Source organism: Enhydra lutris, unplaced genomic scaffold (assembly GCF_002288905.1).
Source record: "Enhydra lutris kenyoni isolate GAN:26980312 unplaced genomic scaffold, ASM228890v2 scaffoldscaffold33, whole genome shotgun sequence".
NCBI classification, from domain to species: Eukaryota; Metazoa; Chordata; class Mammalia; order Carnivora; family Mustelidae; genus Enhydra; species Enhydra lutris.
The window spans coordinates 3795306-3810102 of record NW_019154117.1 but is presented as its reverse complement, the minus strand read 5'-3'; the positions used below and the strand labels follow the sequence as shown (position 1 = coordinate 3810102).

Below are 14797 nucleotides of genomic sequence, written 5' to 3'. Positions count from 1 at the left end.
CCGGACGGAGCTGTTAAACCACCACAGGCGGTGGTGCAGAGGCTCACGGGGGCCTGGACGGCTCTCCAGCCAGTCTGGCTGCATTTTCACAGAGGAGGCAGCTGGGGAACCAGTGAACTTGGGTGTGTGACAATGCGGAAATGCGAAGCCGCTGTCTTTGGTGACCTGTGTTGCAAAACCAGCAAAAGGAAGTTGTGTTTTGCTGTTGCCTAAGTCAGCCCCGGGCAGAAGCGCACGCTCCCAGGGAAGGCAGGTGAGTGGTGCTAGCTCCGGGGTCTTCGCCAGCCACCAGAGCCTGTGTTGATCCTCCAGGGGCCGCTTTTGGGGACAAGGATGCTCTGAGCAAGAGCGGCTTGGGGTGGTGGCTCCAAGGCCGGAAGCCATGCAGTGGTGGGTGAGTGGCACGTCCATGCTCCTTTGGCTCTCGGGTGCCCATGGCTTGATCTGTGAAGAGCCAGCAGCAAGCGTGCCATCAGTTGGGACAGCACTGGCTGTCGTCTGGGGTGCCTTGGACTCCTGCTAAGATGAACTGAGCCCTGGAGGGGCCGGGGTCTGAGGCTGACCCACATCAGGGTGACCCCCACGTGGGCCCAGCCTGCGCACCTGTCACCGAGGCCCTGGGCAATGTGGGTCTTCCTTTACCTGGGCTGAGGAAGGGTGAGTGGTCCACATGGTCGCTAGGGGGCTAGGCCTTCCCACAAAATGTGTGTTTCTGGAAGGTTCCTCTGCAGTCAGATGCAGTTGAGACACTGATGGGGCTTGGCTGTAGTGGTTACCGGGGAGGAGGACACCCTGGGATGCCCATAGCACCGACTCCGGGAGGGGGATGGGGGCGTCCTGGGTGGCAGCAGGGTGGAGCCAGATGCCACCGTGTTCTGTAGAGTGGGGGTGCGTTCAGGGGCACAGCTGTACCCAGAGCACTTGGCTCCTGGGACTGTTGGGGCTTGCAGGCAACTGGCTGAGTGCTTGGCCACTCCTGAAGGCGAGGAGACAGAGGGACCTCTTGGCCTTGGCCTGCACACTGCCCAGCTGGGCCCTACTCAGACCCTCAGAGCCTGACAGTTCGCTGGGGCTAGGCGGGGCTGGGCGGGGCCGGTGCTCGGGGAGGAAGTGGTTTGGCTCCAGCTGGGTGTTTGCAGGAGGCCAGAGGCCCTGGTTCCGCTCCTTGGGTTTGACGTCTGTCTCCCCACAAAGGCCAGCACCTCCGAAAGTTCAGGGGCCCCAGAGCTGGACAGGACTGTGTGCTCTGACACCCAGAGGCTTGATCCTTGGTTAGTCTATGAAGGCCAGAGCTCAGATGGGGGGCTAACGGAGGCCTTGAGGACACATGGGGCTTTGGTGTCCTGAGCCCAAGAGCCCAGGGACTCAGAACAGTGACAGGGGTGCAGCTGCTGGTCTCAGCTGGGAGGCTAGGAGCACTGGCCTCTCCACATCCTTCTAGGTGGGCTCTCATGACCCCCACTGACAGATGAGCAGAATGAGGCACCTCAGTAAAGGGGGTGATGTGGAAGACTGTGGGACAGATGTGAAACCAGCCCTGAATGGAGCATCACTCACTTGCACGGTCCCCTGGGCCCACGGCTGGGAGACCCATCCTGGCTCCAACCCCAGCGTTCTACCTCCTCTGTCTCCAGGTACCTGTCTCCAGATGGCTGGGCTGATTCTCCTTTGCCCTGCTTCTTCTATCTGTCTGGGACGCTGTTCCCTCTGCCTGGGACGCTGTTCCCCCCGCCTGGGACACTGCTCCGTCCGTCTGGGATGCTGTTCCCACTGCCTAGGATGCTGTTCCCTCTATCTGGGGTCCCACGTATGGTGGTGATGGTTGGTCACCAGATAGGCATGCAGTGAGGAGGGCGGTAATTAACCTTTCCAGTTGGCTCTGGGGGTTCCGATGGGCCCCCATGAAGCCCACGTATGCCCAGGACCTGCGGCTATAGCCCCTACAAGTGTGTGGCTTTGGGAGGCTGAACCTGCAACCTGGTCTCCCTTTCCCGCAATAACCTAGTAGGTCACTGTGCAGTCCAATGAGACTTATACTCGAGGGGAGGCATCCCCCAGGGCGGCAGTGAGAGTGACTCCAGGCGGGGGTCTGGGGGCAACAGTGGAAGTGTATGTGCGGAGCTCCCCACAACCCCATGGCACTGACACCTGGGGTGGGCAGCGCCAGGCTGCATGCACACAGGCCAGCCCTGGGAGCATGGTCAGGATCTCTGTGCAACTGGAAACTTTTGGAAGGTTCTTGTCTGGTCGTTTCACTAGGTCTTCTGGTGAACATCTCAGACTTAAGCAAAGGTGAAGTTGTGTGGGGAGCCCGGGGCACCAGCAGTCGGCCTGGGACCCCTGCCCCATACACGCAGCCCAACAGTAGGTCACCCAGCAGGTCTCCAGAGCTTCGCAGGCCCGCCCAGAAGCAGCTGCGGCTGCGGCACAGCTGGTTACGTGTGGGGACCTGTTTGTCCATAGTGGACAGTGATGCGATGCCTATATTTACAGTCCAGGTGATGGCGAAATAAACGCAGAATCGGAAATACAAATAAAGCACACGAGAATGAGAGTGTTAACAGTAGAAAATAAAATTAGGAAGAAAAGAAGAGCATTAAGTAAATGTAAAAGAAGATTAAGTGGAAGCAGCTCAGGTGGTCAGTTTTGCAGGCCCACTGGTTCCGTGCACGTGCTGTCCTGTGTGCTGTGAACCCTCATGCCATGCAGCCTGCGTGCCGTGCGGCCCTGCGCGCGTACGTCCTTTGCGCTGTGCACCCGCGCACCGTGCACCTGCGCGCCGTGCAGCCCCATGCGCATGCGTCCTGCGTGCCGTGCTCCCGCGCACCGTGCACCTGTGTGCCATGCAGCCCCATGCGCGTGTGTCCTGTGTGCCGTGCAGTCCCATGCACGTGCATCCTGCGTGGCCTGCGGCCCTGTGTTGTCCCCGTGCGCCTGCGGCAGCTCTTCTGTCATGGCTTCTTGAGGAGACGCAGTACGTTTCCGGGCTTGCTGTCTGGGAGCTTCTGGTAAGCTAGCGTTGAGCACACAGAGTAAGTACTGTGCCCTGGCGCGGCCTCACCAGGTCCTGCAGGATGGAGCCGGTGACAGGGACCTGGGAGCTTTCAGCTATGTCAGTGGCTGAAGCCCACCAGCCTGGCAAGCTGTCCTGGCGGTGTAGGTCTGCTGGGCTGCCAAACAGGTAGGATGTGGGCAGTTCGGGACCATGGCTGTGCCTGCCTCAGGCTCTGGGAACCTTTGCAGGACAGTTATTTCCCTTTTTAGGCAGAAGAAAACTGAGTTTCAGCAAGTGCAACTTGTCCCTGTGGCCTGGCTGGTGAGTGGCAGCAGCCCATCACTCTGGAGCAAAGCCTCAGGCCAGCTGCTCGACCACCTCCCCACATCCACACAGGAGGACCCATGATGCCCCTGTTCGCTCTGGGGAGGGGGGCACGTGGGGGTGCTGCATGGAGCATGGGCTGCAGTCTCTCTCCTTGGGGTCTGTGTCAGCGCCCCTCCCTGCCCCAGTCCCTGCTCTGTTCGAGCCCCACCCCCCCAAGGGCCAGGTCCTCGTCAGAACGCCTGTCTCAGGGGGGCGCCAGGGGTTTCCAGGGTGTGCAGAGGAAAGGCCAGGGCCCAGGCAGGCAGTAAGTTCTAGGCATTTCAATCACCATTGTCTTAGCCGTCAATCACACAACTTCTGATGAGAATTTTCTAAAACACATTCTTTTTTTAAGCTGTTCATTGGTGGTAGAGTACACGTAACGTAAAATTTGTCATCCAAACAACTTTTAAGTGTCCAGTGGCAGTATGTGTTTGCATGTGGTGCCGCCGTCCTCACTGTTTCCAGAATGTTCTATCTTCACAAACTGAGACTGCGTCATTAAACACTACTGTCCCCCAGCCCCCGGCGCCGCCATCCACTCTCTGTCTCTGTGATTTGACGACTCCAGGGACCTCACATGGTATCTGTCCTTCTGGGATGGGCGCTCAGCCTCGTGTCCTCAAGGCCCGTCCATGCTGTGGCAGGTGTCAGGATGTCTTCCCTCTTGAGGGCTGAGGAATGTTCCATCACCAGTATGTTCACGAGCTGTATATGTGTCCCCTGCCCTGGCCGCTGGGGCTGCATCCCCCACTAAGCCCCCCGTCCGCTGCTGTGAGGAATACTACTGCAATCGGGGGTGGGGGTGCATGTATCTATTCAATTCTCTGCTTTCAGTTCTTCTACGAGAAGAGCATTCTCGAGGACCGGGTGTTGGGATTCGGTATTGGAAAGACAGCCGCATCTCTCAGAAAAGGTGTAGGCCCCCCCAGGAGCCCCCACCGGGGCCATCCCGCCCACAGGCCGCTGCCCACACGGGCATCCCAGCACCACAGGGGTAGGGAGCGTTTATATCCTTTTTGGTTTTCTATAACTTCTAAGTTTACTAAAGAGGACGGGTCACTCCATCAGCTGTTGAAGGCGTGATAACTTTAAGCGATGGTGTGAGCTGATGAGGGCATCCCAGCACTGCCTCCTTTTTTGTGCTCAGCATGCCCTGCAGCCTGTCCCCAGGTCCCGCCGACCCCGACCACATCCCAGAGCACATGGCACCCCACCGTCAGTGCCCGTCTCCATGTGCTCAGCAGACAGGGTGGAGACCTCAGGCTGAGGCCCCAGGACAAAGGTTGTGCTTCTGGAGCCTGACCCTGGAGCGCAGCAGCTCCGGGTCACAAGCCTTTCTCACTGCTGCATGGCCTCGTGGATTCTGCAGCCTTGTCTCCCCGCCTGGACCTGTGTGCAGGTACCGCAGGTACCCCTGGTGTATTTTCAGGCTTGTTCAGGTGACCTATTGCATGTGAGCCGCCACTTGAGCGTGGTGGGGAGAGAGCAGCCCCACTAAGCACTGTCCTCTCTCACAGTCCTGAGGCTGGTGCTGATCAGGGTGGGACAGTTTCAGAGGCCAGCGGAGGTGGCTGCTGTCGGTAGGAACCATACAGGGTGCCAGGTGCCAGGCAGCAAGAGACAGGAGGGCGGTATTTCTAGTCTGGGTGCTGCCGAAGCGAGCACAGGAGGGCGGTATTTCTAGTCTGGGTGCTGCCGAAGTGAGCACAGGAGGGCGGTATTTCTAGTCTGGGTGCTCCCGAAGCGAGCACAGGAGGGTGGTATTTCTAGTCTGGGTGCTGCCGAAGCGAGCACAGGAGGGTGGTATTTCTAGCAGGGGTTCCCGTGTTGCTCCCAAGGAGGGGACACCTGGCAGCAGGTGGGGGTGGGGCCATGCTCGGCCTTGTGGTCCATGCGCAGGAGCGTCCCTGCCTGTCTCGGGCAGCCACCGGGCAGTGTCAGGGCTCCAAAGCCACTTACATGGTCCAAACACCCTGGACGTTTAATTTCTCCATCCTTTTCGAGTACCCGAACCTCCCCCAGGCTCAGTGTTAGGGCTTTGATGCTGGGCTGTGGCACCCTTGGGTGTCAGGGGCCTTGGGCCCTGGCTGTGTCCTGCCGTGTTTGTAGCTCCCCTGCAGTTGGGAGCTCAGCTAGGTGACTCAGCTTTTCTAAGGTGAGAGCCAGGGCTGGGTAGAGAAAGCTGACCACAGCTCCGGAGTTCCTGTGCTCACACCCACCCCCACACTGGCCCTGGATGTGGCAGTGTGAACCAGGATCAGCCTTGGCTTCCTTGTCTGAAACACAGGACATCGCACACCTTGGTGTCTGTGAGAGAGTATCCAGAAGTGCTGAGCACACCTCCTGGCACATGGTGTGTGTGTGCGTGTGTTACGGAAGCACGTGTGTAGGTGTGAGCATGTGTGCATTTGTGTGTTCCCTTCCCCAGTGCCCCCTGCTCCCGTGTGTGGTGCAGAGGGCAGGTGGGAACTGGGCTGGCCTTCCCTAGTGCTGACCTTGGACTTGGAAAAGCAGCAGGGAGACCAATCCCCAGGTGAACAAGGCCGTGGGCTGCATCCCACACCTTCCTGAATCCGATTGGGGGAGCAGTGGTCTCTGTTGTACCCCACACTCTGCTCCCTGTGGGATGTCTTTTTTTTTTTTTTTTTTTTTAAGATTTTATTTATTTATTTGTCAGAGAGAGAGAGGGAGAGAGAGCGAGCACAGGCAGACAGAATGGCAGGCAGAGGCAGAGGGAGAAGCAGGCTCCCCGATGAGCAAGGAGCCCGATGTGGGACTCGATCCCAGGACGCTGGGATCATGACCTGAGCCGAAGGCAGCTGCTTAACCAACTGAGCCACCCAGGCGTCCCTGTGGGATGTCTTTATGTTGAACTTTGGGCTTTCCCGTCTGACTGAGCTGGTTCTGCCGCCCTTGGAAGAAGAGTTGGTCATGGCTCAAGGTCTCCAGGGGATGGGTGCACCCCAGTCCTCTGGATGAGAATGACCATGTGGGCAACAGGGCTGCCAAAGCTTCCCCAGGCTGTGGGGTACCACCTGTGCTCTGCCTGACCCCTGTCCCTTCTATAAAATTGGCACTCGCGGGTAGGGTCCTGGGTGGCTCAGTGGCTTGAGCATCTGTGTTCCACTCCAGTCGTGACCTCAGGGTCCTGGGACTGAGCCCCATGGCTCAGCGGGGAGCCTGCTCCTCCCTCTCCCTCTGTCCCTCCCCCTGCTTCTGTGCTTGCTCTCTTGAGCTCTCTCTCTCCAATAAGTAAATGAAATCTTTTTTAAAAAATGGCACTTGGGGAATGTCAGCTGGGTAAGTTGGCTCACGCCTGAGGCATCGCCGTCTGGGCTGTATTCTGAGACGGAGGACGGCACATGTGCAGAGCGCAGACCCGAGATGCGACACGTGTGCGTACCTGTGACGCAGTCTCCCTGGTCAACACAGCGAGCCCGTCTGTGGTCTCTGACCACAGGTTCACATGCGTCTCCTGGAACTCTGTGTAGTCAGAAAGGCAGGTGTGTACCTGGTCTTGGGCGGGTGGACATCTGCCGCGCTCAGGGCTCAGCGTTCTGCAGAGCCTTCTCGTGTCCCCAGCGTTTGCTAGAATTCACCCTGAAGCCTTTGGAGCCTGGAGCTTTCTGTGTGGAAAACTACTTACCGACATTTCTCGTGCTCTGCGTTGGTTGAGACCCTTGGCTCTGTGGGTTTACAACTTCCGTTGATGCAGGAATGCTGTGGTCTGTATTCCGCAAACACTTCCCGCCACTCCCCTGTCCGGAGTCCGGTTACGCCTCTGTTTGCTGCGGGACATTCGCTCACATCGCTCTGTCCGTCTATGTGTGCTTCAGCGTAGATGGTTCTGTCGCTGTCCCCCCAGACCTGCTCGTTGTCTACAGCATCCGGACGTCCCTCTCCCGCAGGCCTCGAGCTCTCACTGGAGGCTTTCCCCTCTGGAGGCTAGAGGTGCAGCTGCCCTGGCTCTAGCTGCTCTTGAACGCCGTTCGGGGAGCCGTGACGCTGCTAGGAAGCAGGTGGGCATCCTGGGACCTGAGCAGAGCTCCCCATGGGGTGGACCGTGCCCTCCCCCCCACCGGTGCGGCCCAGCTTTGCCCTGCCTGTGCCTGGCCACTGCTGTTCCCCCAGCGACTCCTGTTCAGTCTGATGGTGCCCTCCCACGTGTGCCAACCATCTTCAGGGACCCTGCAGGCCTCAGCCCCCTGACAGGGCTCTCCTGCCGGTGCTCTGCCCGTGACCTCCACCTCCTTGGTCTCCCGTCCTGTCCCTGGGGTCCATGTGAGGCTGGATCCACGCAGGAGCGGGATGCGACGGAGGGTGCACCACTCTGGTTTCCACCTGTTGGGGACGCTGTGCTTCGCTGTGTGGTGGGGGCGTGACCAGAAGCAGGACCCCTGGGGGTTGCCAAGGCTCCCCTGGGGCCAGACACCGCACTTGACACACAGAGGCTGAGCGTGGGGCCCGCATTCCAGTGGCACGTCTGCAGGGCTCTGTCGTGTCTGCGTGCTGGGACCTTGGGTTTACCTCCTGTGCTATGAGAGGAATGCTGTAAAGCAAGTACTTTCTGTTTCAAAACCTTCATGTTTCTCCCCATGAAGCTCATCAAGAACAGGGCAGGGGCCCATGGTGCATGTGCCTCCTGCTCTGGCTTTGGGGCCACTCAGAGAAAGGTCCAGCCCTGAGCAGTCTGGCCCCACGGGAAGGGGGCTGTGCGGCAGGTGTCATAGGCGGAGTCCGCGGTCCCAACGTGGAGGCAGCATGCCCGGAGGTCTTCCTGCCTGCGAGGCGCTGAGGGGAAGGCTCTGGACACCTTTATGGCTCTGTGTGAGGGCGAGATGGATGGTTCTTCAGCCTGGTTTGCGAGGGAGGAGGGGAGCATGTGCAGAAGCTGTGGGCTGCTAGGCTGGTCGTGGGTGTGAACCCTGGACACCTGTGTTTGCAGGTGTCAGGAGGGAGCTCGGTGGGGCCGGGAGGTGCCCTCTGGCCCTCTGCACACTGGGTGGGACTCTACCTCCCCCAGGAAGGGCACCAGGGGTGGGGACGGTCAGTTCTGGCCTGGAGGTTTGGGCCAGACCCCCAGAGTTGTCCCTGTGTTCTGGCAGGAAGCCACGTGCTCCATCTGCCTGTGGCCTATGACTTGTCCAGGGCCGGCCATGCTGGGCGGGGCCACAGAGATGCCCTTCCACCTTCTGCCTTTGGAGCTGGCTTGACACCGCGGGTGCCGGTGAAGGCAGCTTTCATGCTCCTGTCGTGTTGTTTCAGGACCCCTGTGTCAAACCTGCTGGACAGGAAGGAGATTTGCAGCCAGCCTCCCAGCCCCACTCATGCTTACCGCCTGAGGCAGCCAACCCAGACCCTGCACACGGCCCGCAGGGAGCCAGGTGTGGAGCCCTCCCTGGAGACCAGGGTGTCAGGTGAGTGGAGTCAAAGGAAGATTCTGGAGAATGTCGATCTCTCCTGGCCTCATCCCCCGGACACTCCCACAATGGTTCTCGCCTCTCCCGTGAGGGTGTCCAGGAGAGGTGGGCCGTGAAAGCAGCCATCGACTCCAGGGCGCTTTGTGGGGGAGGGGTGGCATCTGGGACAAAGCCCTGGCCTCCCTGGGCCGGGGTCTCTGGCCAGTGTGGGTCACAGTGATGCCACAGAGGGGGCCCCTCAGAACCACATCCCTGGGGCAGAGCACACAGATGACCGGCCCACCGCACTCACCACAGTTATTTCTGTGGATGTAGTTTAAACGTGTTGTGCAGCAGGGGGCTTCACGCTGTGGGATTCCTTCCCTCCGTCTTCCCCTTCTTACCTCCCTCTTCTCTTCCCTCTCTATCTCTTTTCCTTTTTTTTTTTTAACATAAAAAATTTACTTATTTTTAAAATAAAATGCTTTCCATTTGCCAATCCGCAAAGGCCTGTCTGGACAGGACCCAGCTGGAGGGCTGTCCCCACATGGCCCTCTCCCACCTCCACCCTTCTCTGGGTGGACATGCCTGGGGGCTGCACTCAGGGCTGCGTGCAGGGGCTGGTCCGTGCCTGCCTGGCACTGACCCTGCTCATTTCCCCCAACAGGCAGCCCTCCGGCCAGCTCCCCCTGGAGCTCAGGGAGCTCAGCTGTGACAATGGAGTCAGGAGGGGGGGCCTCAACAGCCCAGCCCCCCATTGCTGCCTTGGGGGAGCTGAACTCTGGGCCTGGCTGCTCCTCCCGGGAGCTCCCGAGGGCAGACCCGGGGAAGCTCCAGGCACTGCCACTCGGACCTAGAGCCCACGGCAAGGACTCTGACCCTGGGACCCCCGGCAGCCCAGTTGCTGCAGGGAATGGCCCCCCGGATACAGGCCCCTCGGGGGAGCTGAATGGTGGTGCTAAGCTCCCCAACCGGGACAGCGGGATCGACAGCCCATCCTGCAGCGTGGCTAATGAGCAGTTCCCCTGCGGGGAGGGCAGCGAGGCTGGCCAGGGCCCCACCGTCCTGGGCCTGCAGCTGGACGGAGCCCCAGAAGGCAAGGCCCTGCAGGAGGTGGCCGATAGCGACGTGGGTGAAGGCAGCGGTGAGGAGCCCGACCCCGAGAACAGCCCCCCAGGGGACCTTGCCGACCTGGCCAAGGTAGGCCGCCCTCATGTCCTGGGGTCGCAGGGGCTCTTCTGAGGGTTCGTGAGGTCAGAGAGGCCCGGTGGTGGGTCAGCGGGGAGGGCAGGGGCTCTGGCTCCCCATGTGATGACCTCCCAAGCCTAGGTTCCATGTCCTCACGGGGGTGCAGGGGCCCCACCCCCAGGACTCTGGCCATAGGTCTCAGTGCTCATGGAGCCACCACCACACCCTCCGTCAGGGCTAGCTGCCCACCTTGCAGAGCCCCTGTGTTATGAACAGGGAACCAAGGGTCACCATGGGGCGTGGCAGGGGTGGGAAGGGAGCAGGTGTCCCGGGAAGCAGATGTGCCCACGCCGTGGTGGGTCCGCTGTGAGAGAGCCCCTTTGCGTCCCAACAGCACCCTGGGCTCTGGGGTCTGCACTGGGGTACGAGGAAATGGGGACAAGGAAATGAAGCAGAGGGCCTGGCCCAGAGACATGGCCTGTGCGAAAGGGTCCCACAAGCGTCATAGGAGGCACCCGATCTACTGGCCTGGTGGGGACAGTCCTGGCTAAAGGGCCCCGTGACAGAAGACAGGTCTGGCAGACGAAGGACAGCCTTGTGCCCGCACTGTAGTGAGCTAGCTTCAAGGGAGCGGGCAGCTGGGAGTCATGTTTGAACGTAGGTTTTGTTATTACTTGGGTATGGAAACACTAAGAGGTCAGGGTGCGTCGGCCATTGAAAAGATAGTTCGTTGCTTGTGGTTCATACGAGGAGGAGCAGGCCAGGCCCCGGGGCCACACGGGAAGCACCAGAGTGGGTCAGGAGGCAGAGGGGGTGGAAACTGCGCGCAGGCCTGTCTTGTTTCTGTGGGAGGGAACAGGTGAGGCAGGGTGAGCAGGTTTAGGACTGGCAAGCCTGAATGACTTGGCGCTGCATAGAAGCTGTCCACGGTGTGTGGCAGCTGGTTCTGAGTGACCAGGGCGGGGGGCCCCGTGAGAGCCCACGGAGGTGCTGGGGTGGCTCTGCAGGGGCCGGTTTGCGTGAAAGGCACAGCGCGTGGGTCGACAAGGACCTGAGATGTGCAGATGCCCTACAACGTAGAAACTAAGTGATGTGGTTACTACATGCCGCACCATCAGTGGCTCTCAAGGCGTGCTCAGGGGGAGCTCCGCTGGCCTCCCGTCTCGCAGGTAGTGGGGGGCAGGTGCTCACCCCAGGCCTGCTCCCCGTCTGCCCACGCAGGCTCTGGGGGAAAGCCCATGCCTTCATGTCTGCAATACGGATGTGGGTCTATGTGCTCGGTCAGGCTCTGGTCTGTCCTCAGGGTGACCCTATGCCTCGCGTCCCCCACCCAGGGAGCGGAAGTCAGCCTTCGTCCTGTGGTGGAAATCCCATTTACTGGTGGTTCTGTCACAGGGAGACAGTGAATGTCGTCAGAGGCTGCTTCTGCAACGACACAGGTCATCACAAGTGTTTCTCACGGGTGTTGAGTCTCAGAATAAACCTCCCCTGGTCCTGGTGTCCAATCCTCTTCTGTACCATTGAGTCGGGTTTGCTGGTGTCCTGTCAAGGACTTCTGCATCAGTCTGCGCCAGGGTCGTCCATCTCCAGGGTCCTTGGAAGGTCTTTGCCTTGCTTTGGTGTCAGGGCAGTGTTGGCCTCAGAGCTCAGACGTGTTGTCTCCTTGTCAGTGTTTTGGAAGCACTTGAGAGAGATTGGTATTAATTTTCCCAGTGAACCCAACTGGTTCCAGGCTTTTCTTTGTCGGCAAGTTTTTCATTGCATATTCAATCCACTTACTCCTTCTTGGTCATTCAGATTTCCTATTTCCTCATGTCTTCAGTCTTGGTGTATTTCTGGGAATTCATCCGTTGGTCTGGGCTGCCCAGTTTGCTGGAGTGTGATTGTTCGCATCAGTCTCTCATGATCCTTTTTATTTCTGTGATGTCGGTTGTAATAGTTCCTCGTTTATTTCTAATATTACTTATTTGAGTTTTCTCTATTTCTTAGTTAATTTGGCTAAGGTTTTGTGAATTTTGTTGATCTTTCCAATAAACAGCTCAGGTTGATTGATTTTTTCCATTGTTTTTCTGTTCTCTGTTTCATTTATCTCTGATCTGATCTCTGTTATTTCCTTCCTTCTGACTGCTCTAGGTTTCGTGTGTTCTCTTTCTAATCTCTTGAAGTGTGAAGTTACATCGTTGATTTGAGATCTTTCTTCCTTTTTCACACACACATTTACAGCTACAAACGTTCCTCCGAGCGGCGTTTGCTGCGTCCTAAGTTTTGGTGTTTGTATTTTCATTTTCATTTGTTTCAAGCTATTTTCTAATTTCCTTTGCGACTTCAATTCTTCTTGAAGACTGTGTTGTTTAATTTCTACCTATCTGTGGGTTTCCCAGTTTTTCTTGTGCTGTTAATTTCTAGTTTCATTCTACTGTGTCTGGAAAAAATACTTTATGTGATTTCAGTCTGAAGTTTGTTAATGCTTGTTTTGGGGTCTGATATATAGACCATCATGGAGAATGTTCCATGTGCACTTGAGAAGAATGTGCCTTCTCCTGCTGGGTGGGGGGTCTGCGTCTGTGTGTTTGTTCATACCCTCGTTTCCTCACTGGTATTCTGTCTACGTGTCCTGCCCAGTGTTGAAAATGCAGCACTGAAGTCTCCTGCAATCACCATGCTGCTGTTTCCCCTTTAATTCTGTCAAAGTGTGCTTTCATATATTTAGGACTTATGAGGTTTGGTGCATAAATATTTGTTTAAGCTTTTTTTTTTTAAAAGTCTTTTTATTAATTTAAGTCCTTTCTGCACCAAACATGGGGCTCAAACTCAGGACCCCAAGATCAAGAGTTCCACACTCTTTCTTTCTTTCTTTCTTTTTTTAAGATTTTATTTCTTTATTTGACAGACAGAGATCACAAGTAGGCAGAGAAGCAGGCAGAGAGAGAGGGGGAAGCAGGCTCCCTGCTGAGCAGAGAGCCTGATGCGGGGCTCGATCCCAGGACCCTGAGATCATGACCTGAGCCCAAGGCAGAGGCTTAACCCACTGAGCCACCCAGGCGCCCCAAGAGTCCCACACTCTTTCAGTGGAGCCTGTCAGGCACCCCTGGTGCATAAATATTTCTAATTGTTTTATCTTCTCAGAGAGTTGGTCCTTTTATCATCATATGATGTTCCTCATTATATCTGGTAGCAGTTTCTTATTTACAGTATGTTTCGTCTGATATCAGTGTGGCCGCTCCTGTTCTCTTTTGGGAAGAGAGAGTCCGTTTGCCTGCCCCATCTTACCCGTCCTCCACTTCAGCCTGTGTGTGTGTCCTTAAATCTAAGCTGTCTTGTGCATAGCATGTGGTCAGATGCTGTTTTTTAAATCCATTCAGCCAATCCATGTCTTTTGATTAGGGAGTTTAATCCATTTATGTTTAAAGTAATTATAGGGAGGGATCATTGCTATTTTTTTTTTTTTGACAGATCACAAGTAGGCAGAGAGGCAGGCAGAGAGAGACAGGAGGAGGAGGCAGGCTCCCTGCTGAGCAGAGAGCCCAATGCAGGAGTCGATCCCAGGACCCTGAGATCATGACCTGAGCCGAAGGCAGAGGCTTTAACCACTGAGCCACCCAGGCGCCCATCATTGCTATTTTGATAGTTGTTTTCCACACATCTTGTGGCTTTTTTGTCCCTTTCTTAGAGCCTGCCTTATTTTTTATTGAATTTTTGTAATGGTATGTTTTGATTCCCTTCTCGTTTCCATTCATGTATATTCTATAGATATTTTGCTTGTGGTTACCATTGAAATTACATAAAGCCCTTGAAGTTAGAGCCTTCTGTCTTGCACACGGCTGGCCTGTTTCCAGGACTTTCAAACTCTGGTGCGGGTCATGACAGCACTCCAAGTTGGGCAGACAGAAGCCAGCAGTCCCTCAGGCGGGCCCCAGACACATCAGAGCCCTGGATGTGAGGCTCACTGTCTCATTTCCATCCGGAGCAGGACCTCCAGCCTAGGGACTACATTCCACGTGGGCCATGCTCTGCTGCCTGGGAAGGGAAGGGCGTGCCAGATGCTGCCTGGTTTCCCCATTTGCTGGACTCTCTTCTTGGTTTTACCGTGATGTGGAGCGATAGCTTCTCAGCTCTCCTCTGGGTTCTCACAGAGGGATTCCGCTCCATACGTTGTTGGCACCATGTCTCTGGGGAAAGGAGGGCCTGTAGCATTCTAGTCTGCTGTCTTGCTGACAGCAGGCCACAAAATATTTTGATGTGGCTGCTGTAGCTGCTCTGTGGTCAAGGTCTCAGGAGGGCAGAGTTGTATCTGGGATGGTTGGGGGGGTTGGCAGGAGCTGTTGTGCCTTCCCTAGAAACCTCCCTGAGAAGTCCATCTGTGAGAACTGAGCCCCTTGGCCCAGTTCTAGTGGCCTCCTCTGGCCCCCAGGCCCCCTAGTTACCCCCAATGTCAGACCCGCCTCCCCAGGGACCTGTGGTTCCTCTCTCTGCAGTGCTCCGAGCCCCCGAAGCTGCTCCACATCGCCCAGGAGCTCCTGCACACCGAGGAGACCTATGTACGGCGGCTGTACCTGCTGGACCAGGTAGCCCCCCAGGGCTGGGGTCCCGCCTCTGTGGGCTGCTGGTTTCAGAGGCAAAGTCCCCATCTCTTAGTGCTGGCTGGCCCTTCCAGCTGGAGTATGAGGGCCTTCACACTGAAACTCAGGCCACTGTGAGTCTCCTCCACAAACTCCTCCTTTTCGCTGTCTGAGCCTGGGGCTCTGGGGCCAAGGTCCTGTCCCGTCACCTAGTTGGAGGGGTTCTTCCCGGCAGTTGCATTATCTGAGCATGGAAAGGGGCTCTGGGAAGCTTGCTGTCCCCAGAG

At 57.2% G+C, this 14797-nt stretch overlaps 1 protein-coding gene across 1 annotated transcript in view; it reads left to right on the top strand.

Annotated features, from left to right (window-relative positions):
* The first annotated feature begins 214 nt into the window (after positions 1–214).
* The window catches only part of LOC111153564 (FYVE, RhoGEF and PH domain containing 3), a 36175-nt gene continuing 21592 nt past the window's right edge, over positions 215–14797 (top strand). The window contains exons 1-4 of the mRNA XM_022512662.1: positions 215–253; positions 8630–8781; positions 9431–9963; positions 14427–14516. Coding sequence (XP_022368370.1) covers positions 9481–9963; positions 14427–14516 — 573 coding nt within the window. The 5' untranslated portion in view covers positions 215–253; positions 8630–8781; positions 9431–9480. The remainder of the gene's footprint in view (positions 254–8629; positions 8782–9430; positions 9964–14426; positions 14517–14797) is intronic.